At 45.8% G+C, this 27,644-nt stretch overlaps 1 protein-coding gene across 3 annotated transcripts; it reads right to left on the bottom strand.

The window, feature by feature from the left end:
- On the bottom strand, positions 1–25,298 carry CMBL (carboxymethylenebutenolidase homolog). 3 transcript variants are annotated; one of them, XM_068235429.1, is made up of 6 exons: positions 25,070–25,298; positions 13,796–14,020; positions 9,644–9,751; positions 7,202–7,344; positions 2,959–3,050; positions 1–346 (listed from the first exon to the last, which is right to left on the bottom strand). In XM_068235429.1, exons 2-6 carry the CDS (start codon positions 14,011–14,013, stop codon positions 164–166), a joined length of 744 nt encoding a protein of 247 aa, XP_068091530.1. In that variant the 5' UTR covers positions 14,014–14,020; positions 25,070–25,298; the 3' UTR covers positions 1–163. The 3 variants fall into 3 exon arrangements, with proteins under 3 accessions (XP_068091530.1, XP_068091532.1, XP_068091531.1); XM_068235431.1 differs by lacking the exon at positions 25,070–25,298 and adding an exon at positions 18,580–18,687; XM_068235430.1 differs by lacking the exon at positions 25,070–25,298 and adding an exon at positions 15,158–15,261.
- Between the last annotated feature and the right edge of the window lie 2,346 nt (positions 25,299–27,644).

The following is a 27,644-nucleotide window of genomic DNA, read 5'->3' as shown; positions in this document are numbered from 1 at the left end:
TGCTGTTGATTTTTTTGTTGTTGTTTTATTAAGAAAGAGAAATGTAGCAAAAACAAATTTCTTGTCTCACGCTTGATTGGTGAGTGTTCAGTGGTCTGAATACTGTTTAATCTGTGATTGGAGGGACAGGCGGGGGCGGAGCTCTGATAACACAAGGTGAGAATCAGTTGACGTATTTCATCACCCACTCCAGCATATCCTTCCGGGCTTCCAGAATATAGGGCTTATCTTCCGGGTTTATATCCTCCTTCTTCCTGTGTGCAAAGCCGTGGTTCTGCTTGGGGTACACCTTCACCTTGTAGTCCACCTTACAGTTCTCCTTCAGTTTCTGGTCCAATGACTCCACCTGGAGGAGAAGAGACATCATTATTATTATTATTGATTTACATAGAGTAGCACCATCATCTTCTGCAGCGCAGTACAAATAAACAAACATTGGTATTATTAATGAGTAAAGGCTCGCACACATGTGCAACTATCCTGCCCAACTATCGTCCAAACTTGGTCTGTTGACGTAAATCAGACTTGTGTACGCATGGCAAACGACTAGACAAGCCACTGATAATAGGGGGTTTGCCCAATCCAACCAGCGAATCAACTCACACAACTATTGGCTGATATCGTGCATGGCCACATGTGTACAAGCGGTCTGAATGCGGCATTATTGTGCAGTCCGTCGTTCTGCTTGCGTGTGCAGTATGCAAATTAGTTGGTCGTTCAGTTGGTTGGTGAGAAAATACAAGTTGTGCAATCGCTTGGTCGTGCAGTCGGTCATGTGCTGTAGTTGGTCGCGCGCTTTGTTGGATGTGTGTACGAGCCTTAAAGAGAATCTGTATTGTTAAAACCGCACAAAAGTAAACATACCAGTGCGTTAGGGGACATCTCCTATTACCCTCTGACACAATTTCGCCGCTCCCCGCCGCATTAAAAGTGGTTAAAAACAGTTTTAAAAAGTTTGTTTATAAACAAACAAAATGGCCACCAAAACAGGAAGTAGGTTGATGTACAGTATGTCCACACATAGAAAATACATTCATACACAAGCAGGCTGTATACACCCTTCCTTTTGAATCTCAAGAGATCATTAGTGTGTTTCTTTCCCTCTGCAGCTCTTCTCCACTGAAGTGTCAGGCTGTTTCTTCCTGCAGAGTGCAGACAGCTCTGCCTGTATAATTCCTCAGTATATGAAAGCCCAGCCAGCTCAGAGGAAGATTTATCCAGCTTGTAAAAGATAATAGAGCAGAGAGAAGCTACACTAATCTAAATAACACACAGGCAGTGTGCAGAGAGGGGCCTGGAGGGGGGAGATGCATCACAGAACCACAACACTGAAGAACTTGGCAGCCTTCCAGACACAGGCTGACAAGTCTGACAAGAGAGAGATACGTTGATTTATTACAGAGATGGTGATAGTAGAACGTGCTGCAGTAAGCCAGGACACATTAGAATAGCTTTTGGAACTTGTAGGATGATAAAAAACAGGATGCAATTTTTGTTACAGAGTCTCTTTAAAGGAAATGTCCAGGCATCTTAAAAATAAAAAAGATCTACTCCCCAGGGGCTTCCTCCAGCCTCTTGCAGCCGACATGTCCCACACCGCAGCTCCACTCTTAGCCGCTAGCCTGGGGTCCCCCGATGCAGAGGCCGACCTTACAAGGTCGTTCTCTACTGTGCCTGCGCGAGCGCCGCTGTCAATCTAGTCAACTTTGTCCGGAGTGTACTTCGTAAGCACCGTAGTGCTGCGCCTGCGCAGTATACTCTGCACCAACAACTGCAAGAGGTTGGATGAAGCCCCGGGTAAGTAGATTTTTTTTTTTTAGATTCCTGGACATTTCCTTTAACCTCCTGAGCGGTATGGACGAGCTCAGCTCCGCCGGAGGCTGCCGCTCAGGCCCTGCTGGGCCGATTTGCTTCAAATAAAAAGCAGCACACGCAGCCGGCACTTTGCCAGCCGCGTGTGCTGCCTGATCGCCGCCGCTCTGCGGCGATCCGCCGCGAGCAGCGGCGAAAGAGGGTCCCCCCAGCCGCCCGAGCCCTGCGCAGCCGGACCAATCAGTTCCGGCCAGCGCTAAGGGCTGGATCGGAGGCGGCTGACGTCGGCTGACGTCCATGACGTCACTCCACTCGTCGCCATGGCGACGAGGAAAGCCAAACAAGGAAGGCTGCTCATTGCGGCCTTCCTTGTTTGTTCTGGGCGCCGGAGGCGATCGGAAGAACGCCTCCGGAGCGCCCTCTAGTGGGCTTTCATGCAGCCAACTTTCAGTTGGCTGCATGAAATCGTTTTTTTTTAATTGAAAAAAAAACCTCCCGCAGCCTCCCTGGCGATCTCAATAGAACGCCGGGGAGGTTAAGAAATGATACCCGAAATGTAAATCTTCCAGTTAATAAGGTAAAAAAAAAAAACCTACATCGCTATCCCGATCGGTGGGGTCTCAGCGTTAATAATTTACCTGCTCAGCCATAATTCATTAGACAGGTGAGCCCTCCCCCACTCCCCCCTGAAAAAGCCACTGTGGCTTTTCTTTTTATAAAAGTCTGTCGAAGCTCTTGCCTCCCCCACCTCAGTTGCCACGGCCTAATTGGTGGCTGCTGAGCTGGGGCGGGCCGTGACAATTCAGATGGTGCTAGCCACAGAGCTTCGAGAAACTTTTGAAAAGTGGCCGTGGCTTTCGTGCTGCTGAGGGGGCGGGGCATAAATTAAAGGCGAGCAGGCAAGTTATTGATTCCAAAAAACACACACACACTCCCCCGCCCAAACCTAAAGTAGCATAATATTGGTAATCATAATTTACAGGCTCTCGTGCCAAAGCCATCAGGATCAAAATTACCGGTATCAGAATCAATTTATTTTCGCCAAGTAAGTTTGCACCTACAAGGAATTATACCAGCCTGGCCACACCCTCATTATATGACCCAGGCATGGGGGACCTAGATGCACAGCAGATGAGAAGCACTTACCTGCTGCAACGGGATCAGCGGGTCATTCTCACCAAAGATGAATAAAGTTGGGCTCTTCAGATCATACTTGTCACACTCTTCCCGGACTAAACCTGATGGCAACAGAAATGTGTCAGAACTGCTGTCTATGCAGAGCACATGCATGCATGCAAACACATGTGCGCAAAAACACACACCAAGGACGCATGCGCGCGCACAAAATGTTCCTGAGAAATGTTTCTGTTCAGTGCAGGCTTGAGGTGTCAGATGGTTCAGAAAGGGCTATTCCCCACTTGTGTCACAGTGCCCCCCTTGCACATAACCATTCCTTCTACAGGGGAAACTCGAAAAATGAGAACATCATGCAAAACTTCATTTATTTCAGTAATTCAACTTAAAAGGAGAAACTAATACATGAAATAGGAACCCTTTGCAGGTGTTTGGGATGAATCAGCTGATTAGAGTCTGACACTTTGAGTCTAGAATATAGAACACTGTCACAATACTCTAATGTTCTGAGATTTTGATGTTCTCATAAGCTGTAAGCCATAATCATCAACATTATAACAAATAAAGGCTTAAAATATCTCACTTTACATGTAATGAGTCTATTTCATATATTAGTTTCACATTTTATGTTGAATAATTGAAATAAATGGACTTGTGCACGATATTCTAATTTTCGGAGTTTCACCTGTATAGAGAACTGCTGGCAAATAGATAATTTAAGAATTGATATTGTATACTTGAAAGATATGAATAACTCCAGATGTGCAGTGAACATAAAGTGGAACTGATTCAATTAACTTTTTAAAGGGACTCCGAGCAGTGCAGAAACTATGGAAAGATACATATCATTTTAAAGCTCTCTTTCTCCTCTTTCCAAGGATATATAAACCGCCGTCCTACGCCTTTTAGTTTTCGCAATTTTCGCGACTGAAATTGCCGCGGCCGCGATTTCGATCGTGAAAATAGAGAAAACTAAACGCGGTTTAGGTGTCGACAGAAAGAGGAGAAAGAGAGCTTTAAAATGATATCCATCTTTCCATAGTTACATTGTATTACACAGGGCGACTTTTTCTGCTGAATGGAGCTGCTGGCTTTAGGAAAAAGTCGCCCTGTGTAATACAATCGCGGCCGTGGCAATTTCAATCGCAAAAATAGCGAAAACTAAAAGGCATAGGGTGGCGGTTTATATATCATTGGAAAGAGGAGAAAGAGAGCTTTAAAATGATATGCATCTTTCCATAGTTTCTGCACTGCTCGGTGTCCCTTTAAAAGATACACGAGTTGACATGATAAGATAGACATGTGTATCAAGAGAGATGGAACAGCACCTTGGCAATACTCTGTGGTTGTGCGGGAAACACCCCCTTGTACCAACAGGGTGACGCTCCGTCTTGTTTGGAGATAATGGTCCGCACCACATCCAAGTATAAATCAGCTTTATTGAAGATCCATAAAATGCTGTGTAGCAGCTACAGCCCACTATTTAGGTTTACAGACCCTTTTATAAGCCGCTCAGCACAAGCGGCTTGTAAAAGAGCATGTAACCCGAAACAGTGGGCTGTAGCTGCTACACAGCATTTTATGGATCTTCAATAAAGCTGATTTATACGTGGATGTGGTGCGTACCATTATCTCCAAACGAGATAGACACATAGAAACAGTGCAAGTCTCCCTAACACTGCTACTGCCTATAGAGCGCATCCTAGTGGTTGCAGCTCTGGCGCTTTGAGTCCGCCAGGAGAAAAGCCCGATAAAAATGTTATTTGTCTTGTCTTGTCAGTGCCAAGCACAAAAGTAACTATACTGTGTTACTTTTTTTTCTTTTTCTGCCTGAAAGGGTTAGGCTCGAGTTCACATTAGCGGTAAAAAAAAAACCAGTCCATTCCCAGATCGGATGTGAATGGATCCAATGTTAACTTATGGTTCCGATCACATCTGTCCATTCGAACGGATCCGTTCAGCATAATCCGCTGAACGGATCGCAAGTTTCCTGCTGCACCAATTTTTCTGGACCGATGAGCCCAACAAAACGAAAGCTGAAGCGTTGCATTGGAAGCAATCAGAAAACGGAACGTTTCTTCACACTGGTGAAGAAACAGACCGTTCTAAGGAGAGAAATCCACTTTGGTGATGGGGGTCATGTGGGGAAATGGAACGGAAGCAGCTAAATGGCAACGGAGTGAGAATGGATCCAATCGACCAGCAATCAGATCCGTTTTCACGGATCTGCTTGTCAAATCAGGTATGCAAGTAATAATTTCTGTCTGGGTTAATCCCAAATCAGAATATAGCCGAAACCCTCACTGGATGAGGAATTACAGCCATAAAACACTTTCCTGGCAGAAAATAGCTTATGAGAGCAGGAAAAGGATAAAAAGGGTCATTAGTTCATAGATTTTAGCATTAGCTATTTTCACCTCATGTTTCCTTTAAGTTTTCTCACATGAGATGTGTTCTCATCTTACTTATAAAATTCCTTTTCCGCACCAAGTGAAAAGTACACAAAAGTAATATAAATAAATTCAAATACTGAGCCACTCCGAACTGATTGTAAAGGCTCATACACACGGGGTACGGCCGTCGCCGCAACCACGTGGCACGCGCGTGTTGCGGCGACGGTTCGCCCGTGTGTATGACGCGCGCGCCCCGGACCGTCGCCCGTCGGAGCTGTCGCCAGGCGATTGACATGTTCAATCGCCGGCTACAGCCGTCGCCGCAACCTCGCCGGAACTGTCGCTAGCCCCGCATGTGTATGCGGGCTAGCGACAGCTACCCACACACAGTACACGGAGCATCCGGCGGGGGGGGGGAACCTCGGCGACAGCTTCCGCCGCATCGCTAATCCCTCTGCTGCCGTGTGTATGCAGAGGGACTTGGCGACGAGCTGTCGCCGAACTGTCTCCGAACTGTCGCGCACACGCTCCCGTGTGCGGCGACAGCTACAATTGTCCCCCCCCCCCCCCCGTGAGTACTTAGCTTAAAAGACTCTGTCACGGCTGGGAGATTTAAAGTAGTTGCCAGTCACTTTGTGCAGCTAGTGAAAATATCCAGTAACAACTGTTCCTGTGTGCAGATAATTACTCATGCAGAAAGAGTAGATCCCTGGGCTGTCAATGCTAAAAACAACTGCAAGACAGAGTACATATAGACATTCCTAGCTTGCTGTAAATTGAAATGGGAAGATAAGGTTTAAAAACAAATTAAAAAAAATAAAAAAAAAGTGTGCAACACCGATACATATTTACAGAATTTACTTTAGCAAAAGTAGAATTTCTCTGAGTTAAAGGACACCTGAAATGAGGTGTATATGGAGGCTGCCATATTTATTTACCGGTTGCCTGCTGATTTTTCAGGCATCAGTAGTGTCTAAATTACACACCTGAGACAAGCATGCGGCCAATCCATTCGGACTTCAGTCAGAAACCCCGGATCAGCTGCATGCCTGTTCAGGGTCTGTGGCTAAGTGCATTAGAGGCAGCGGATCAGCAGGACAGACAGGAAGCTAGTATTGTTTAAAAGGAAATAAAGATGGCAGCCTCCATATTTCTCTCACTTCAGGTTTCCTTTAGGCCAGTTACACACTGCTAGCCAGCGTTAGCGTTGCAACGCCAAAAACATCAAGTTGCCACGCAAGTTGACCAGTATATCATTATCATGTTCACCGGTACATCATTAGTAAATCATTAAAGTGTACCACAGACCATAGAACATAAAAGTTTTATACATACCTGAGGCTTCCTCCAACCCCATGCGCACGGATCGCTCCAACGCCGCCATCCTCCGCAGCCTACAGCTCCAGTACTTAAGAGAAGTGCGCCCTCTACGTATCTCTCCGCCAGTCAGAGAGATAAGTAGAGGGTGAACTTCTCTTGCAAAGTCTGGCCACAACTGGCTGAAGTTACAGGACCCGGTAATGGAGCAGGAGGAGACTGAGGACGGCGGCGTGGGAGCGATCCGTGCGCATGGGGCTGGAGGAAGACCCATGTATGTATAAAACCTTTATGTTCTATGGTCTCTGCCAAAACATCTCCTGTGAAAAAATGTTTGTTGAATCAGGGGCCGTGATGGTATGTTGCCTGGTTGCAGTTGCCTGGTTACAGTTTCTGTTGCCTGGATACAGTTTCTGCAGCAATGACAATTGTGTGAAGAGAGACACCTAAAAAAGTGGAAGTAATTGGGGTGGGTCATCCTGGGATGATTTGAACTTGGTCTATGTACTGCCCTAAAATTGGAGGTAAATCGGTGTAGACCTCACCATAGAATGCCACTCCCGCCTTCAGCTCGGAGAACCTCAGCATGGCATAATGGGTGACGATTCCTCCCCAGCAGAAGCCGATGATGCCGATGCTCTTGGCGTGACACTCGTTCTTCAGGTATCGCAGTATGGCTTCCACCTGTCTGATGCCAGAACAGACACATCACTGATTACATCACTTCCTCCAAGGCATCCACTCATAGGTCATTTATACTAACATAGGTCCACCATTTCCTGCTCCTGTCTTTTTGTAAACGGAGCGCAATTCGATCCGCAGGGACATCAGGCTGAACAATGGTTGCGTGAATTTTAGCGCCTTTGAGATGCGAATCCATTCATTAGAATGAATGAAATCGCAACTGCAGCGGGGAAAAAAAATAAAATTGCAGAGCAATGCCGTGTCGTGCTTCATGGCGGCCACCTGCGTTGCCCACAGAATTAATATGAGAACAAGGCCTTAGTAGCGTGATTTTTTTCTTCATACATAATTAGGTACAATAAATTTAGAACACAAATCAAAACATTGATTTAAGAAAATATTTTGCAAGCATCTCTTGATTTCCATTTGATCAGAGGCTGTGTGACACCCCCCCCCCCCCCCATATATATATATATATATATATATATATATATATATATATATATATATATATATATATATATATATATATATATATATACACTAGCTGATGACCCGGCGTTGCCCGGGTATGTATTTGTCTGGTGTCTGCTCCGCCCACTTTTTCTAGCCCTAACACACAAACACTCAGTGACCAAGTTTGTGAGCTTTGGCATCAATAATTTGTATATTCTCATAGAAATTAAATAAGTCAGATTGGCGGTTTGTGACTCCACCCCTTTCCAGCATTTGAACCCCAATCACCCAATGACCAACTGTAGCAGGTTTGAGGCATCTGCTATTAACAGTGTGAAAATGGCAGCAATTTAAATATTCCCCTTGAAAATCAACAGGTGAATTTTGATCGGCTATTATAGGCTCCACCCACTTAACTGAATATTAATCTCAGTCACCCAGTGACCATCTGGGCAAAGTTTGAGAGCCCTGCCATTAACAGTGTAAGAAGGGCTGCAGTTTATATTTCCCAAATGAAATTTTGTTTTTGGCTCCGCCCACTTTTTGTAACCTGGACACACAGTCACTCAATGACCAAGCTTGTGAGCTTTTGGGACCTTGGCATCAATAAAAACAAATCTGATTGTGTGTTTGTGGCTCCGCCCCCTTTTCTGAAATTGAACCCCAATGACAAACTACCAGGTTTGAGGCTTGTGCCATTAACAGTGCAAGAATGGCAGTAATTTTAATATACCCCTTGAAAGTCAGCAGGTGAATATTGATTGGCTTTTTTAGGCTCCACCCACTTTTCTGAATATTAATTCCAGTCACCCAGTAACAAACTGTGCAAGGTTCGAGAACCCTGCCATTAACAGGGAAGAAGGGCTGCAGTTTACATTTTCCCACTCACTTTTTGTAACCTTCACACAGTTACTCAATGACCAAGTTTGTGAGCTTTAGGGTTCCTGGCATCAAAATTGTGTGAATGGAAGCAGTTTATCCAGCAAAGAAATCTGATTGGCTGTTTGTGGCTCCGCCTCTTTAGCAAGTTTGGACCCCAGTCACCCAATGATCGACTAGCAATTTTGAAGCCTCTGCCATACACAGTGTAAGAATGGCAGCAGTTTAAATATAAATATAAATTTTGATTGGCTGTTGTAGGCTCCACGCACTTTCCTGAATCTTAAACTCATTCACCCAGTGACCAAGTGTGCCAAGTTTGAGAATCCTGCGATTAAGAGTCTAAGAATGGCTGCAGTTTACATTTTCCCATTAAAAATGAATGGCTGAAATGTGATTGGCTGTTTTATGCTCCGCCCCCTTTTCCTGGATTTGTAACCTCGGTCACCAAGTGACCAACCGTGCCAAATGTGGGGACTCTGGCTTGATTACTGTGAGAATGGCAGCCTTTTACATTCTTTCCATTGACATGAATGGGTGAAATCTGATTTGCTGTTTGTAGCTTCGCCCAGGTGTGCAGGGGGCCGCGAGACCCCCAGAACATATCATCCCAGGTAGTAAGGGATCTGTATACCAAGCTTTGTTCAAATCGGTCAAGCCGTTTTCGCGTGATCGCGGCACATACACACACACACACACACACACACACACACACACACACACCACACACACACACACACACACACACACACACACACACACCACACACACACACACACACACACACACACACACACACACACACACACACACACACACACACACACCACACACACACACACACACACACACACACACACACACACACACACACACACACACACACACACACACACACACACACACACACACACACACACACACACACACACACGGTTTTACATATATAGATATACTGTGCATCTTACACATATGCTTTGTCTGCCGGACGGGTATCCAGCCACTTGAAGAATTCGGATCTGTCCCTCGTTGCATTCCAGGGTTCTTGTCCGACAAAAAAGTCACCTACGACAGATCTGTGGAGACACAAAACGTGACATTAACAAAACTGCTACTATGTAGAACAGAATAAGATATCTTCCTGTATAATGTTACACTGGAGGATCTGGACACACTGGTCGATCTGTAACTAAACTTTCAGTTATTTGCATCTCTGAATGGTTGTCCTATGGATACAATGTATAGGACAGGCATGGGCAAACCTGACCCTCCAGCTGTTAAGGAACTACAAGTCCCACAATGCATTGCAGGAGTTTGACAGTCACAGTCATGATTCATAAAGGCAAATGCATTGTGGGACTTGAAGTTCCGTAACAGCTGGAGGGCCGAGTTTGCCCATGCCTGGTATAGGAGGACGTCAACATTCTTGGAATGTTGTCCATGTTGTGACCTCTCATCCGGTTGTGCTTCTCAGCTTCTAGTTTTACCTCAGGGGCTCAGTCACATGGGCATTTTGGTGTTCGGGTTTTCTGGTATTAAAAAAAAACATCACTCTGCCTCCAGGAAAACAAATGCCATTGTAGTCTATGGGAATGAGGGGCATCAGTCATGACGGCTTTAGACTGGGTGCACACTTGTCAGTGCGTAAAAGGTCGCATTTTCTGCTTTGTGCGTTTTTAAGGGCGTTTGCGTGCGTTTTAATGCTTTTGCGGTTCGCATATACAAAACGCATATGCGTTTTGCATGTGTTTTTCTATTGCATTTTATGCAAATCACTAGGAAGACAACAGGAAGCAGAAATACATCAGAAAACATAGGGGGTTTTTTGTTTTGTTTTTTAAAAACGCATATAAAAACACATACAAAATGCGTTACATTGCGTCACCATTGACTTTCATTATGTGCATTTTTTATGTGTTTTTGATAAATCAGGACAAAACCAGAGTTTTTAAAAACGCATATTACAAAAACGCATACCCATGCCGTTTTTAATGTGGCCCATTGAGTAACATTATGCGCATAAACACTGCATTTTACGCAATGCTAGCATTTCTGCCTCGTCCAGCCTTGCTCAACACACACCATACAATCTTGGTTGTACAGATTTACCAAATCTATGTAGTATAAGGGCCAACAGATTGAAAATACCTTGAATGATTGATTGGATAAGCTCTTATACTACATGAAAGTGGTAAGAATGAACAACCAAGATTGTATGGTGTGTGTTGACCCTTAGAGTGTGTTTTTTCCCGAGTACTACCATAGTAAAAAAAAATATCAGCCATACAGAGCGATCCTGGTGATCCGTTTGTGAAAAGGAAAAGATTTCTCATGGGAAAGGGGGAATCAGCTATTGATTGGGATGAAGTTCAATTCTTGGTTACGGTTTCTCTTTAGATTGAATTTATACCCTGTACTAAGCAAATTAACAATCAGAAGCCTGAGTACGCTTTAGGTGCTGTTATTGGGAGACGTCATGGAAGGAACTGGCAGAGAAAAGCAGCATATGAGGATTGGTAGGAGGAGTTGGAAAAGGGACTGGCAGAGAGGGGCTGCAAATAAGGAGTGGTAAGAGGAGTCAGTGACAGGATTGGTAGAGATGGTCAGCCAATAAGCAGAGGAAGGAGTCAGTGAAAGGATTGGTAGAGAGGGTCAGTCAATAAGCAGAGGAAGGAGTCAGTGACAGGATTGGTAGAGAGGGTCAGCCAATAAGCAGAGGAAGGAGTCAGTGAAAGGATTGGTAGAGAGAGTCAGCCAATAAGCAGAGGAAGGAGTCAGTGACAGGATTGGTAGAGAGGGTCAGCCAATAAGCAGGGGAAGGAGTCAGTGACAGGATTGGTAGAGAGAGTCAGCCAATAAGCAGAGGAAGGAGTCAGTGACAGGATTGGTAGAGAGAGTCAGCCAATAAGCAGAGGAAGGAGTCAGTGACAGGTTTGGTAGTGAGGGCCAGCCAATAAGCAGAGGAAGGAGTCAGTGACAGGATTGGTAGGGAGGGTCAGCCAATAAGCAAAGGAAGGAGTCAGTGACAGGATTGGTAGAGAGAGTCAGCCAATAAGCAGAGGAAGGAGTCAGTGACAGGATTGGTAGAGAGAGTCAGCCAATAAGCAGAGGAAGGAGTCAGTGAAAGGATTGGTAGAGAGGGTCAGCCAATAAGCAGAGGAAGGAGTCAGTGACAGGATTGGTAGAGAGGGTCAGCCAATAAGCAGAGGAAGGAGTCAGTGACAGGATTGGTAGAAAGGGCCAGCCAATAAGCAGAGGAAGGAGTCAGTAACAGGATTGGTAGAGAGGGCCAGCCAATAAGCAGAGGAAGGAGTCAGTGACATGATTGGTAGAGAGGGACAGCCAATAAGTAGCTGAAAGAGTCAGTGACAGATTTGGTAGTGAGGGCCAGCCAATAAGCTGAGGAAGGAGTCAGTGAAAGGATTGGTAGAGAGGGAAAGCCAATAAGCAGAGGAAGGAGTCAGTGACAGGATTGGTAGGGAGGGTCAGCCAATAAGCAGAGGAAGGAGTCAGTGACAGGTTTGGTAGTGAGGGCCAGCCAATAAGCAGAGGAAGGAGTCAGTGACAGGATTGGTAGGGAGGGTCAGCCAATAAGCAGAGGAAGGAGTCAGTGACAGGATTGGTAGAGAGAGTCAGCCAATAAGCAGAGGAAGGAGTCAGTGACAGGTTTGGTAGTGAGGGCCAGCCAATAAGCAGAGGAAGGAGTCAGTGACAGGATTGGTAGGGAGGGTCAGCCAATAATCAGAGGAAGGAGTCAGTGAAAGGATTGGTAGAGAGGGTCAGCCAATAAGCAGAGGAAGGAGTCAGTGACAGGATTGGTAGAGAGGGTCAGCCAATAAGCAGGGGAAGGAGTCAGTGACAGGATTGGTAGAGAGGGCCAGCCAATAAGTAGCTGAAAGAGTCAGTGACAGGTTTGGTAGTGAGGGCCAGCCAATAAGCAGAGGAAGGAGTCAGTGACAGGATTGGTAGAGAGGGTCAGCCAATAAGCAGAGGAAGGAGTCAGTGACAGGATTGGTAGAGAGGGTCAGCCAATAAGCAGATGAAAGAGTCAGTGAAAGGATTGGTAGAGAGGGCCAGCCAATAAGCAGAGGAAGGAGTCAGTGACAGGATTGGTAGAGAGGGCAAGCCAATAAGCAGAGGAAGGAGTCAGTGACAGGATTGGTAGAGAGGGTCAGCCAATAAGCAGAGGAAGGAGTCAGTGACAGGTTTGGTAGTGAGGGCCAGCCAATAAGCAGAGGAAGGAGTCAGTGACAGGATTGGTAGAGAGGGCCAGCCAATAAGCAGAGGAAGGAGTCAGTGACAGGATTGGTAGAGAGAGTCAGCCAATAAGTAGAGGAAGGAGTGAGTGACAGGATTGGTAGAGAGGGAAAGCCAATAAGCAGAGGAAGGAGTCAGTGACAGGATTGGTAGAGAGAGTCAGCCAATAAGCAGAGGAAGGAGTCAGTGACGGGATTGGTAGAGAGAGTCAGCCAATAAGCAGAGGAAGGGGTCAGTGACAGGATTGGTAGAGAGAGTCAGCCAATAAGCAGAGGAAGGAGTCAGTGACAAGATTGGTAGAGAGAGTCAGCCAATAAGCAGAGGAAGGAGTGAGTGACAGGATTGGTAGAGAGGGAAAGCCAATAAGCAGAGGAAGGAGTCAGTGACAGGATTGGTAGAGAGAGTCAGCCAATAAGCAGAGGAAGGAGTCAGTGACGGGATTGGTAGAGAGAGTCAGCCAATAAGCAGAGGAAGGAGTCAGTGACAAGATTGGTAGAGAGGGTCAGCCAATAAGCAGAGGAAGGAGTCAGTGACAGGATTGGGAGAGAGAGTCAGCCAATAAGCAGAAGAAGGAGTCAGTGACTGGCACAGAAGCAGATGTGGAGCAGTATGAAGGTTGGGGAAATTTTGTGCAGTATTCATAGCAGAAGGTAGACATGGCTTGAGTGAGAGGAGTCACCACATAATTCAGGTTGTGTAAGCATAAGCGACCAGACTCAATACTCTCGGTGCCAGACTAGAGTCAGACATAATGCAAGGCAGTGAATGTCCCGACAGTTCCAGAGATGGACAGGTGTCAGTAGGAGGCATAGAGGTTATGTAAGTATGTAGCTAGGTATCGGAATAAAGCTCTCTTGCCATACGTGTATCCGTGAGATGCCAGTAGGTCTGCGAAGTATCTGGTGTTAGGGAGCTCCCAGCCGTACACGTCTTGCACCACGATGATGGCTTTGTCAGTGGCTTTCTGTGGCTTGGTGACATATGCCTTTATATGCTCGATCTGTACCTCCTGGCCCAGGGCTTTATAATCATCAAACTCATCTCCCAGGTCGCATGGACACGGTTTTGCCTCGTTTGCCATCTCCAATCTGGAAAGGAACAGGAGAAAAGGTGATTTCTTAGCTCTGCAGTTTATTTATGCAGCAGGTGATCAAAGGGTCAGGGTAGGAGGTTGGGGGCGTGTCCTTCTTCTTACAGATCTGATTGGTTCTACACTGACAGCCACAACACTGATATCACTGAAGGTGAAATGAGTTACATTATCTTATTACAGAGGTATCTGTCATTGGGTACTATACATTAAAGTGGACCTGAACTCTTGCACAAGACTGAAGGAAAATGTAGAGAAATGCACCCTGTATGTATTTAGAGCCTGTCTAATTCCCCCTTATCTTTGACTAATCACAAGTTGTCATTTGATCCCTCAGCTGTGTCAGCTGCTTGCCATGGCAGAGAGCTAATTGGTAAGCAGAGGATGTTAACAATATGTTTGCTTCCATGAAAGCAGGAAGTACAAAACTGCAGATTTATTGCAAGATTTGTATCATCTGTAATGAAGAAATGTTTTTCTTTAAAGGTTATTATGCTGTTGCCTTTCTCTTAGAGCAGAGAGGAAGTTTCTGAGTTAAGGTGGCAATTTTGCGAACAGGAAAATCGGTACCGCAACATCTGCCCAATAAATATTTTTTTTTTTATAATTTCAAACTGAAATCAGTCTAAGGGCCCATTCGCACTAGAGCGTTTTGCCGCAATTTTGGCAAAACGCTAAAACGCTAGCGCTTTTTAAAAGCACTAGTGTAATAAAACTCTATGGGCCCGTTCTTACTTGGGCAATTTGCGCTAATCGCCGCAAATCACCCAAAATCGCATAATGCAAACACGTCGCCAGCACCATTTTCAGGCGATTTCCCAGCGATCACGCTTGGTTGCTATAGAAGCGCTAAACGTGACTGCGGCAAAATCGCCAGTGTTCAGTGATTTTTCTGCGTGACAAACCATCCCTGCAAAACGCCGGCAAAAATCACAGTTTTTACAAGTCTCCTCTGTATACTTTCAAATCTCTCCCCTCCCCCCAACTACAAGTCTGATGCTCCATGTCTCTGTAGAACTACAAGTCCCAGCATGACTTGTATTACTCAATTCTCTGTAGTTGTCACTGAGTCCCCCAAAGGTGATAATAGCAGCAGCAGCTGCCTTCCCCCTGTTCTGTCTATGAGGTAACCTACCTCCAGTAGAGGTGGTGACTGTAGCCAGAGGACAGACTGGCTGCACCCAAAAATGTGTCAGCAGGAGAGGGGAGGAGGGAAACAGGAAATGATAAGCAGTCAGTCAGGGCCTCCTGGTCCTGAAAGTCCACAGCACACAGCACTGCAGCCTTCTCTCCAATACAGAGTTCTACAGAGCTCCCTCTACTGGATATACACTGGAATAGCTCCCAAATGTTTCCCAGTGACTGTTGTGAAATCAAATCACATATCCAAGAGGTATATGGAGGCTGCTATATTTATTTATTTATACATTTTTATTTTTATAATATTTATACTTATACTGGGGCTTCCTCTCCGGTCACTCCGCTATCTTATAATCCTTCCTGGTAATCCGTCCGGCAACGCTCTTCTGGGCTTCCCAGCTCGGCAGTGCATGCACCCAGGTAAGTATAAGTATGTCTTCTAGTCCCATCTCAGGTACACTTTATAGAGAACCCGAGGTGGGTTTGTGAAATCGTATTAGGACACAGAGGCATATACTGTACACAATGACCAGCCTCTGTGTCCTTTCATTGGGCGTCCACAGGCATGTCGGTAGCCTGTCGCTTTTACATGTGTCCTAATATGATTTCACAAACCCACCTTGGGTTCTCCGTAACCTATACCAGTTGTCTGGCATCCTGTTGATTTTTCATGCACCAATAGTGTCTGAACCACACACCTTAAACAGCAATCACAGTTAAACATCAGTCAAACAAACATCTGATCTGCATGCTTGCTCAGGATCTATGAATAAAAGTATTATGCCAGGTACACACATTTTGTATGGAAGTGGCACACCAAGCCTCCTCTGTAATGTTGCACCTACTGTATATGAGAGTACCAGCAATGTAGCAATAACCAAATACAGGGGACCATCCACCATATGAAGTCATTTGTAATGACTTTCAAACAGGAGGAACACCGCATAGTTTACCATTACAATATACTGTCCCTATTATCTTGTCTTTAAAGAGGAACTTTAACCCAGGATTCCCAATCAGTAGCAGATACCTCCTTTCCCACAAGAAATCTACCTTTTTTCAAATGGAGTCTGCATGGCTGTTATTGTGGTGAACCCCCTCCCACAGCGTGATGTCATGACCTTGGTCCTGACAGTCTGCTGTCTGTGAACCTTGTTGCATTGTGGGAAATCAGGCTGGTGCACACCGGAGCGGTTCTGGAGCGTTTTTTAAAACGCAGGGGGAAAACCGCTCGGCTAATGAAAGTGAATGGGATGGTGCACACCAGAGCGGGTCGTTTTTTCTACAAACGTAAACTTAGCGGCTGCAGCATTTTTTAGATTACTGAGGCATTTCTGCCTCAATGTAAAGTATAGAAAAAGCTCAAACTGCTCTGAAAAACGCTAGATCAGAGCGGTTTTCCAGGCGTTTTTGTTACAGAAGCTGTTCAGTAACAGCTTTTACTGTTAACAATATTTGTAATCTGCTACACAAAAATGCTCCAAAAAAATCGCTCTGAAAATCTGCTCAAAAACCTCTAGCGTTTTGCAGATCTGCTAGAGGTTTTTGATGTGCACTGGCCCTAACAGCTGTTTACAACTGCCAAGCAAGCAGAATCTCCCTCTATGCACAGAACTCTCAGTAAAGAACATTCCATACAGATCACCAGGCAGAACTAAAGATGTCGCCACCAGTGATAAATTTCATAATGTAAATCAGGGAGAGGAAAGATTTTTTGCACTGGGCAAACACTGACTAAATAATCTGTAAGCGAATATTGTAAACAATAAGCAATTTATTAATTATGTTATTTTCACTACAGTTCCTCTGCAGGTCAACATCTGCAAGGAGTTTGTATGTTCTTCCTGTGTCTGCTTGGGTTTTCTCCAGGCACTCCGGTTTCCTCCCACATCCCAAAAACATACAGATAAGTTAATTGGCGTCCCCCTAAAATTGGCCCAAGACTATGATACATACACTTCATGATACGTACATAGACCTATGACTATGGCAGGGACTAGATTGTGAGCCCCTCTGAGGGACAGTTAGTGACAAGACAATATACTCTGTACAGTGCTGCATAATATGTTGGTGCTATATAAATACTTTAAATAAATAAATAAATAATGCAGGCAAGTGGTGATCTGGATCTTGCAGACATGACTCGCTGCTCTTTTTTTTATAGCAGCTGAACAGAAGTACAACTAGGGATGAGCGAGAATGCTCTGTGGCGGTCTCGCGAGAATTTCCTCGATCTTTGGGTGGTCCCGCATTTTTTTTACCAAAACACTTTTGTAAATTGCAATGAAGTCAATGGGGTTGATTTAATAGCGGTTAATAGCAAAACCCCCTGTACATGCTGTAATAATCAAATCTGTTAAGGAAAGTTAAAGGGAACCTTAACTGAGAGGGATATGAATGGTTCCTTTTAAACAATACCAGTTGCTTGGCAGTCCTGCTGATCTCTTTGGCTGCAGCAGTGGCTGAATCACACACCTGAAACAAGCATGCAGCTAATCCAGTCTGACTTCAGTCAGAGCACCTGATCTGCATGCTTGTTGAGGGGCTGTAGCTAAAAGTATTAGAGACACAGGATCAGCAGGAGAGTCAGGCAACTGGTATTATTTTTAAAGGAAAAATCCATATCCTTCTCAGTTTAATTTCTCTTTAACCTGTTCTAAATTCTATGTCGGACTACTTTGGCCATTTCTTCTATTTCTTCAGCGCTGCGTAATATGTTGGCGCTTTATAAATACAATAAATAAATAAATAAAATAAAAGCCCATTGTTGGACATAGCCCGACACAGGAAAAAGTGGCTGCCGCTAGATGGCGCTGTTGCCAATAAAATCGCACAGCACCATCCTGTGCAGATCAGAGACTATAAAATGTGTGATACTCTGATTGCCATTAGCCATCTCCGCACTTTGGTGTCTCAGCCTTGGGTGCTGGAGGACTTTGTCCTGGCTCTGATACCTGCCTTCTCTCACACCACTCTGCCGCATTTTCACGCATCAAAATGTCTGACCGAGACAAGTGTAGATCAAAGTTAGACACTTTGTTCCAGAGCTGTGGAGTCGGAAAAAAAGTCATTTGACTCCAACTTCGACTCGTCAGTTTATGAAACCTCCGAGTCCTACACCAGGTACCCAAAAATTGCTCCGACTCCACAGCCCTGCTTTAATCCCTGGAGCTCGTGCAAAGGGGCAGAGGCCCATAGAAGAACCACTGCTCCCTGCATGGCACCACAGCACCCAGCATGCCCACATAGAGGCACCACAGCACCCAGCATATCCCCCATTGATGTACCACAACTCCCAGCATACCCACATAGAAGAACCACAGCTCCCTGCACGCCCCCATAAAGGCACCACAGCGCCCAGCATGGAACCACAGAACCCAGTATGCCCACATAGAGACACCTCACCACCCAGCATACCTCTAATTGAAGCACCACAGCTTCCAGCATGCCTGCCATTGAGTCACCACAGCTGACTCTGCCTGGGGGACATCTGGGGCACGTGCCACTGATCTTTGATGCTTGCAACACCCCTGGGCAGAGCTGCAGCGTGTTAGCTGCCTCCAGTAGTAAGGGCCAACAACTCTTCAGTGAGTGGAAGAAGGAGGGGCTGTCTTGAGAGCATTTAGAACATAAATTAGAGGAGTTTGTGGAATATTTTGTGATTTGGCCCTCACACTGGAAGAGCTTTTTCTGAGCGCTTGTGATTTGAAAAGCTCTTGCTAATGTTATGCTATGGGTGTGTTCTCACTTGAGGGATGAGATTGTATAAAAATCCCCCATAGCATTGCATTAGCAAGAGCTTTTCAAATCGCTAGCGCTAAAAGAACTCTTGCAGTCAAGCCCGGATTTACCTCACAGGAGCCTATAGGCACAGATTTCTTGGTACCCTAGACTCCGCCCTCCATGAACCTACAAACCCCCACCAAGCTGCACCGCAAATGTGCTGGCTGGACCAGCTGTCACTCCTTCCTTACTTCCCTTGCCTGTCATAGGTTTCCCATAGCATTAGGTAGCCAGAACTATTCTCAGTATTAAGTAGCTAGAGGTGCCCTCAACTGAAGGTAGATCTGGCCAGTGGAATGATCCGGGTGAGTAACCCCTCATGTACGCTCTCATGCTCTGCATAGGGAAGGAGGGAGGGAGGCGCTGGGAGAGGGGAGTCATCAGGCGCCTGTAGGCACGTGCCTACAGAGCCTTATGGTAAATCCGGCCCTGCTTGCAGTCAGTGGCACACCTACAATTCATGAAGCCCCCCAGCTAAACTTTGTCCCCCCATTGTTCACACCCTTTCCCTTGACTCCCCTTGGTGCCCATCATGGCCTTGTTGCCCATCTCACAAGGGTCATAAAACGAGTGTGGCCATAGTGATCTTCATGCCCATAACAAGAGTAGCCACAAAAACACCCCGTGCTCTGGGCCCTCCTGCGATCACAGATCCTGCTCCACTCTAGTTACGCCCGTGCTTGCAGCGTGTGTGTCAAATCTTATCAGACTGACATCGGATGGAGTTATCATGATTTGATTGGGTCAATGTACACTTAAGCAAGGTGAAGGGGAGATTATTGTCTCAATCCGATTCAGAGAAACCCAAAAGCTCAAAGGCCTGTGCTGAGTTGGAGATGAACCAGTTTAACGTGTTCCAGATTGAAAGACCAGGTAATAGAATTGTGCTACTGGTAAGGCAAGGTAATCTAAGCTTACCTCCTAACTTTTTGGGATGAGAAAGAGGGACACTTAAGACACACCCCTGCCACACCCCTGATCACGCCCCAGCACAACCCTAGTCACGCATACCATAAAGATTTCATAAGAAAAATATGTTGTTTTATAATTCAAACCACATTGGTCCTTTCTATCCTGGTTCATTTTCCTTCATATTAACATTTTAAAGAGAATCTGTACTGTCTGACTCCCCAGCCGCGATCCTGGCTTTTAATCGCCAGTTTTAGGCATAAACATTATAGTCAATCAAACACATTTTTAGTAGAGAAATATATATATTTACATAGATAGAGGGACAAAGTCCTGAAAGAGGGACAGGGCTCCCCAAGAGGGACTGTCCCTCAAAAAGAGGGACAGTTGGGAGCTATGCCTAAGTTTGAGGGACACTGTAGGATATGTTTAAGTTTAGCCCTCGAGTTACCCCAGACTATGGGGATTTGTGGATTCAGAAAAATGACATCGGGATGTAGACAGGAGAACTGTGTAGTATGTAAAGTACTTTCGGAATGAGGCAAAAAGGGCTCGGGAAATTTGGGCGCACCGTGCACCACCAGAGGCCGCCCGTAATATGAATTATAGCTATCGCAGCACTCAGACAATAGTTTGGGCCAATGACGTATTTTCGCAGTGCTCTTGGCGACCTGGAATCTCATTAGATTAGACTGTGTTGTCTTTTAGCTACGGAATACCCAGATAGCGCATGGTGACCCAGAACCACTAGCATCTTTTATCTACAAGAGAGCGCAAACAATCCTCTACTGCACATTCCAATCCCATGACTGAGAAATCAAGGAAAAGAGAACCTGTTATTTATTACTGATATGCAAAGAGCAAGTTCATAAATGCTCTACCCCCTTATTTATCATACCAGTCAGTGCAGGATCTGGAGAGCCAGGCCATTAGCATAAACCAAGAAGAAAGGATCCGCAAACCAGACTTGGCTCGATGAAAAAGTGTCTGTTCTTTATTACAAAAATTCACATGACAAAAGTAGTGCAACAAAACCACAGGATCAGCTGACGCGTATCGGGCTTACAATCTGCCCTTAGTCATAGTTAGAACTAAGGCTAACTATGACATACAGTGGAGGAAATAATTATTTGACCCCTCACTGATTTTGTAAGTTTGTCCAATGACAAAGAAATGAAAAGTCTCAGAACAGTATCATTTCAATGGTAGGTTTATTTTAACAGTGGCAGATAGCACATCAAAAGGAAAATCGAAAAAATTACCTTAAATAAAAGATAGCAACTGATTTGCATTTCATTGAGTGAAATAAGTTTTTGAACCCTCTAACAATAAAAGACTTAATACTTAGTGGAAAAACCCTTGTTTGCAAGCACAGAGGTCAAACGTTTCTTGTAATTGATGACCAAGTTTGCACACATTTTAGGAGGAATGTTGGTCCACTCCTCTTTGCAGATCATCTCTAAATCCCTAAGGTTTCGAGGCTGTCTCTGTGCAACTCTGAGCTTGAGCTCCCTCCATAGGTTTTCTATTGGATTAAGGTCCGGAGACTGCTTGCGGGTGCGGATCCGCTTGGGTAATGTATTTCAATGGGCTGGTGCACACCAGAGCGGGAGGCGTTTTGCAGAAACTGCTGCAGATTTTGGATTGCGGATGCGTTTCTGCCTCAATGTTAAGTATAGGTAAACCGCAAACCGCTCTGAAAAACGGCACTTCAGAGCGGGTTGCCAGGCGTTTTTGTTACAGAAGCTGTTCAGTAGCAGCTTTACTGTAACAATACATGAAATGTGCTACACCAAAACCGCTTCCCAAAACCGCAAAATGCTAGCTGAAACACTACAGAAAAAGAAGAAAAAGCGTTTCAAAATCTGCTAGCATTTTGCGGATCTGCTAGCGGTTTTTGGTGTGCACCAGGCCTAAGGGCAGATTGTAAGCCCGATACGCGTCAGTTGATCCTGTGGTTTTATTGCACTACTTTTGTCATGTGGATTTTTCTAATAAAGAACAGACTTTTTCATCGAGCCAAGTCTGGTTTGCGGATCCTTTCTTCTTGGCTTATTACTGATAATGAGATGTATGCCAGTGGTGGCCCCCTGTGCAGAATAAATGAAGGGGCCCCATGTGAGTGGCCATACTCCTATCAGATTACGGTTGGATCCAAATAATGTCGATAACATGAATCTCATCATGATATAATGTACATAAATCTAGGTCACAATCTGTAGGCACAGTATTAATGTACCATGCTTGTGTATGACTGGGCCACAAGCAAATATCACTGCTCCTCCTAGGTCTAGGAGAGAAATACACAGAGAAGAGCCTACAGAATAATCATGCTCTAACTGTGGTGGCCCATACCTCCCAACTTTTTGAGATGAGAAAGAGGGACACTTAAGACACACCCCCGCCACACCCCTGATCACGCCCCCGGCACACCCCTAGTCACACATACAATAAAGATTTCATAAGAACAATATGTTGTTTTATAATTCAAATCACACTGGTCCTTTCTATCCTGGTGCGTTTTCCTTCATAATAACATTTGAAAATAAGAAATATATCAATTTAAAAGATGGGAATAAAGTTTAGAGGCAATTCAACAATTTTTCAGTAGAGAAATATCTATATTTACATAGAAAGAAGGACAAAATCCTGAAAGAGGGACACATGAGGAAGAAATAGTGACAAGGTTCCCAAAGAGGGATTGTCCCTACAAAAGAGGGACAGTTGGGAGCTATGTGGTGCAACTGCATGGGCCCTAGAGGGCACAGGGCACTTGTGCGGCTGCACGGGCCTACCGTATATCCGCCTCTGATGTATGCTACAAAAGAAGTGAGGCAAAATGGTTTACAGGCAGCCAGGGCCGGTTCTCTCATGAAGCAAGGTGAAACATTTGCATCAGGCGCAAAGATTACAGGGGCAGCATGTTTGTGCTGTGTTTATACTAACAGCAGAGGAGGTCATCATCAGGAAAAAGCAGCTTGTTGTGCTGTGTGAGGAGTCTGGCACTGAGTGAGGAGGGGGGAGGCAGGAGAGCAGCAGTGGTTCATTTGACTTGCAGAATGGAGTGGCTGAGGGTGAGCAGTTTGTTTGTCACAGACTCACAGCCAGCCAGCATATTGTTGTGTTGAGCTGCAGCATGTCATGTGAGAACATTAAATGAAGCAGAGTAAATTGTCAGTGCTGTGCAATCATTCCAAATTGGGGAGGGGGGGGGGGGGGGGGACATCCTCACAAGTTTGCCTCAGGCAGTAAAAAGTCTACAAGGCAGGCAGCCATTTTGTTATAGCACTATCAGTTCTACTTCAGACCTTTATTTTTTTCTAATGCAAATTATAGGTATATTTGCCAGGAATCCATACACAGCAATATTGCAGCTTTACAGCGACCCCTGTCAAAAGTGTTGCAACTTGCCCCGGGGTTTCCTGTTGGTCGGTACACCAACAGGGAACCCCGGTAGGAAATCCACCCCGGGCCACACGGCAACCGCAGATTCGCAATGTGAAACCGGCCTGAGAGATTAAATTACAGTTGCGATTAGTCACAGATGAGGGGGAATTAGACAGCATAAACTCTCTAAATACATACAGGGCGGATTTCTCTCTGTTTTCCATCTGTCTTGTGCAAGAGTTCAGGTCCATTTTAACTGAAAGCTTTTTCCCAATGCACTGCTATGGGACAACTGATCTTTTAAAACGTACCAGTTTTTAGTGTGCAGTGTGAAATAAGCCTACAAATGATGGGTTTCCGTCCAACTGACAGGATCTGACAATTATTTTCTAACTGTCCGATCTGCTCCAAATCCTCAACGGGATCGGTCAGGAGGAGCAGTTTGGATACAGATAATAATGAGGACAGCCGACATTGGCAATGAAGGGGAAAGTGAAGCATTCACACAGCAGGGCATAGGGCTATGCTCATACCTGACTCTGTTATGTTCCCCAGAGCTGCTCCATGCTCTGTACACATGCTGCTGTTCCATGCTCTGTACACACGCTGCTGCTCCATGCTCTGTACACATGCTGCTGTTCCATGCTCTGTACACACGCTGCTGCTCCATGCTCTGTACACACGCTGCTGCTCCATGCTCTGTACACACACTGCTGCACCATGCTCTGTACACACGCTGCTGCTTCATGCTCTGTACATACGTTGCTGCTCCATGCTCTGTACACACGCTGCTGCTACATCCAAAGTCAACAGTAGGGAAGGGGGGGGCAGTGCTGTGAGCTGCAAGATACCTGCAGATATTCTGGTGTCTCAACTTATGCCTGTCCCCAGACACTGCACCGGCCCTGGTCTGAGGGGTATTCTGGGCAGCTGTAATCTCCCCCTGCGTTTGCCTATGCCCAGACACTGGGCCATCCAGGCATTTGTGCAGCTGTAGAGAAGTTGCAGAGTGTGACCTTCCTGTGCAGAATGCAGCTTAGGCCCGGTTCACATTAGCGGTTGTTTGCCAAACGGACCGGATGACCTGACCGGATCCGGACCGGATCCGGATCGGAACCGTACGGTTCTGATCCGGATCCGATCCGGATCCGGTCAGGTTGCATCAGGTGGTAATCAGGATGCGATCCGGATCCGTTTGGCAAAGTTAACGTAAAAAAAAAAAAAAATGTTGGGGTCTGGGAGGTCAGCAGAAGGGGGACCTGTGGAATCAGGCCCTCTGCTGTTTAGCACTCACCTCCACCTCCGACATGCTGCCAACATCCTGCCAACACCTCCAGCTCGTGCTGCTCCACTCCAAAATGCTTGCCCATGTGTCCCCAGCCAATATCGCCGCAAAAATCCGCATAGGAAGTGGGGTAGAACATCCGGATTTCTCAGCCAGTGTGTTGTGCGGCCTCCGGTTCCCATTTGTTTGTATTGGCCGGATGGTGCAGTCCGGCTCCGCCCCGGATACGGCTGCCGGAGGGGCCGGATGAAAAAATAGCGCATGTTGGAACGGAGGCCGGAGTCCGGATCCGGCCCGGATCCGGTCCGGCTCCGGTTCTGCAGAACGGACCCATGTGAACGGACGCATAGGCTTTAATTGCTATGCCGTGCGTCCGTTCCGTCCGTTCTGCAGGCGGTGCGGCTCCGGCACGGCGATTCCGGAGGGCCACCGCAAGTGTGAACCGGGCCTTACCCTGAGGTCATTTCCCAGCAGCCCCATACCTTCTCTCTGTGTGTCTCTGCAGACAGTCTCTGGGTTGTGTTGTAAGTAAAGTTCTCTTACCTCTCTGCAGTCAGATGATCAGCCTTCTCGCCTCTGACTTCTGCACAAGCTGCAGCTCTAGACACACATTATATGCTGGGGGGAACCACCCAGCCCAGATGAATAGGCAGAAAAGAGAAGAAACTCTGCAGCAGGATTCACACAATAATAGTGATTATTTCTGCTGAGGTTCAGTTGGTTTGCCAATCACAGTGACTTGGCAAGTTTGCTGCAGCCCCGGACCTGGAAAAACACGTTTCAACCCGGAGCAGATCCTCTGCAATAGCACGGCCTAATGATTAACAGAAGCAAGCCTGTGCTGTGAGCGTTATCTGTGTCATTGTGTACATCATAATACCAAATACAGAGGCACTATACTAGGACATCAGCCACTACTGGGGCCATGGTTGGTGACTTTTTGCCGCCTGATGCAAACTTGTTAGGATGCGCACCCCCCCCCCCCCCTCGAATTTGGCACCCAACAATTTGCATCACACGTTATAGCTACAATGCGACAAAAAAAAGACAAAACGCCCTCAGTATAGGTAGGTAGCCAAGTATAGGTGTCTTCTGTATAGGAGGCCAGGTATAGGTGCCTACAGTATAGGTTGACAGGTATAGGTGCCTTCTGTATAGATAGCCAGGTATAGGTGCCCCCTGTATAGGAATCCCGATATAGGTTCCCCCAGTATTAAAATAACGTACTACCATACATAAAACCGACAAATTTTATTGGCCCACTTGTCCCGGTTATTATATTTAAATTGTATCCCTAGTAAATGTATAACAACAATATTTTATTTGGAAATAAAGGTGTATTTTTTCCATTTGCGTTTCTTTATACTAGATCAATAATAACAACTCCTAATTTGTTAAAGTAAAAGTGATATACCCTAATGACATACATATTTGCTTGGCAACCATGTAACACCAATGAGCGTGAATGTGGTGGCAGCCCCAGGACCGCCTAACGCCAATTGGCATCAAGTCCTGTGGCAAGGTTTTGCAGAAGATCGCACGCATCTCCGGTTGAATGACGGAGCTCCGCCATCAGTCTACCAGCGGCGATCGCCACTCGGAGACTGTTAGAGGGCGAAACTGCCATCTATTTACTGTGTACAGCGCTGCAATCCACGGCAGTGCTGTACTGGGGACAGCCGTGTGACACGTGGAATCATGTCGGCAGATTTACCCAGAAAATACATGGAATCATGTGGCAGATTTGCCCAGAAAATACATGCAATCATGTCGGCAGATTTGCCCAGAAAATACATGCAATCATGTAGCGGATTTGACCAGAAAATACATGCAATCATGTCGGCAGATTTGACCAGAAAATACATGCAATCATGTCGGCAGATTTGCCCAGAAAATACATGTAATCATGTAGCAGATTTGCCCAGAAAATACATGCAATCATGTGGCAGATTTGACCAGAAAATATGTGGAATTATGTGGCAGATTTGACCAGAAAATACATGCAATCATGTCGGCAGATTTGCCCAGAAAATACATGCAATCATGTGGCAGATTTGACCAGAAAATACGTGGAATCATGTAGCAGATTGGACTAGAAAATACGTGCAATCATGTGGCAGATTTCACCAGAAAATACGTGGAATCATGTCGGCAGATTTGCCCAGAAAATACATGCAATGATGTGGAAGATTTGACCAGAAAATACATGCAATCATGTGGAAGATTTGACCAGAAAATACGTGCAATCATGTGGCAGACCTGGCCAGAAAACACTTCAATCATGTAGCACTCCTGGCCAGAACATACACCTGCTAATATAAATAAATAAAAAAAACATTTACTCACCTGCATCAGACCTCCTGTCCCGGCCTCCGTCCGGCGCGCAGCTCCCACGATCCTCTACAGCCAGCCAGCAACGTTCCTGACCTGAAATTCCCGCGCTGAGAGCAGGGCTACAGGAAAATGGTGCCCGAAGCCCTGCACTGCAGACACTCCAGAGCAGGGCTTCGGACGCCATTTTACCGTAGCCCTGCGGTCTGCTGCTGCCGGTGAACTGACACGGCGTCTATTAGACGCCGATAGTCAGATCACGCTGGAGGGTGCTTTAGGGGTGCTTGTGTGCTGAGTTGTACAGCCCTCCAGCGAGATCTTAAAGCTGCAGTGGCCTAAATTGCAAAAAATAGCCTGGTTACTAGCAGGGTGTAAGCCTACGGTCCTTAAGAGGTTAAAAAAGCTGAGTCCCTAAGGTAACTACTTATGATTTTTTTTTTTTTGCTGTACTTTCTTTTTAAACAAGGTCACTATAGTTACGGTATATAGATATGAGAGAAAAAATAAGGGGTTACATTTTTTTTTTTTTAATTTAAACACTGGTAGCTGTATTTTTACTTTTGGCCAGTAGATGTCCCCATATTATCCTGTGTACACAGGAAGTAGTGAAGGACATGAAAAATGACAATCGGCATCTCATTGATGCCAGATCATCATTCACTACTGGCACTGTGATCGCTGAATGGGAGCGCATGTTCCTATTCACCAATCAGTACTCTGCCACGAAGGAGGGGGGAAGGGGGGGGGGGGTCCGGTTGCTTGTTGCGGGTAGCCCATCGATGTAAAT

This window comes from Hyperolius riggenbachi, chromosome 5 (genome assembly GCF_040937935.1).
Source record: "Hyperolius riggenbachi isolate aHypRig1 chromosome 5, aHypRig1.pri, whole genome shotgun sequence".
Lineage (NCBI taxonomy): Eukaryota > Metazoa > Chordata > Amphibia > Anura > Hyperoliidae > Hyperolius > Hyperolius riggenbachi.
Note: the sequence above shows the minus strand (reverse complement) of the source record. Positions and strands in the feature narration are given on the sequence as shown.

Excerpts from the sequence above, each read along its gene's own strand:
- CMBL (XM_068235429.1), bottom strand. The coding sequence starts at position 14,013 with ATGGCAAACGAGGCAAAACCGTGTCCATGCGACCTGGGAGATGAGTTT. Across the intron at positions 9,752-13,795 it reads CTGGCATCTCACGGATACAC|ATCTGTCGTAGGTGACTTTT; the intron begins GTATGGCAAGAG and ends GTGTCTCCACAG. Across the intron at positions 3,051-7,201 it reads GGCGGGAGTGGCATTCTATG|GTTTAGTCCGGGAAGAGTGT; the intron begins GTGAGGTCTACA and ends TGTTGCCATCAG.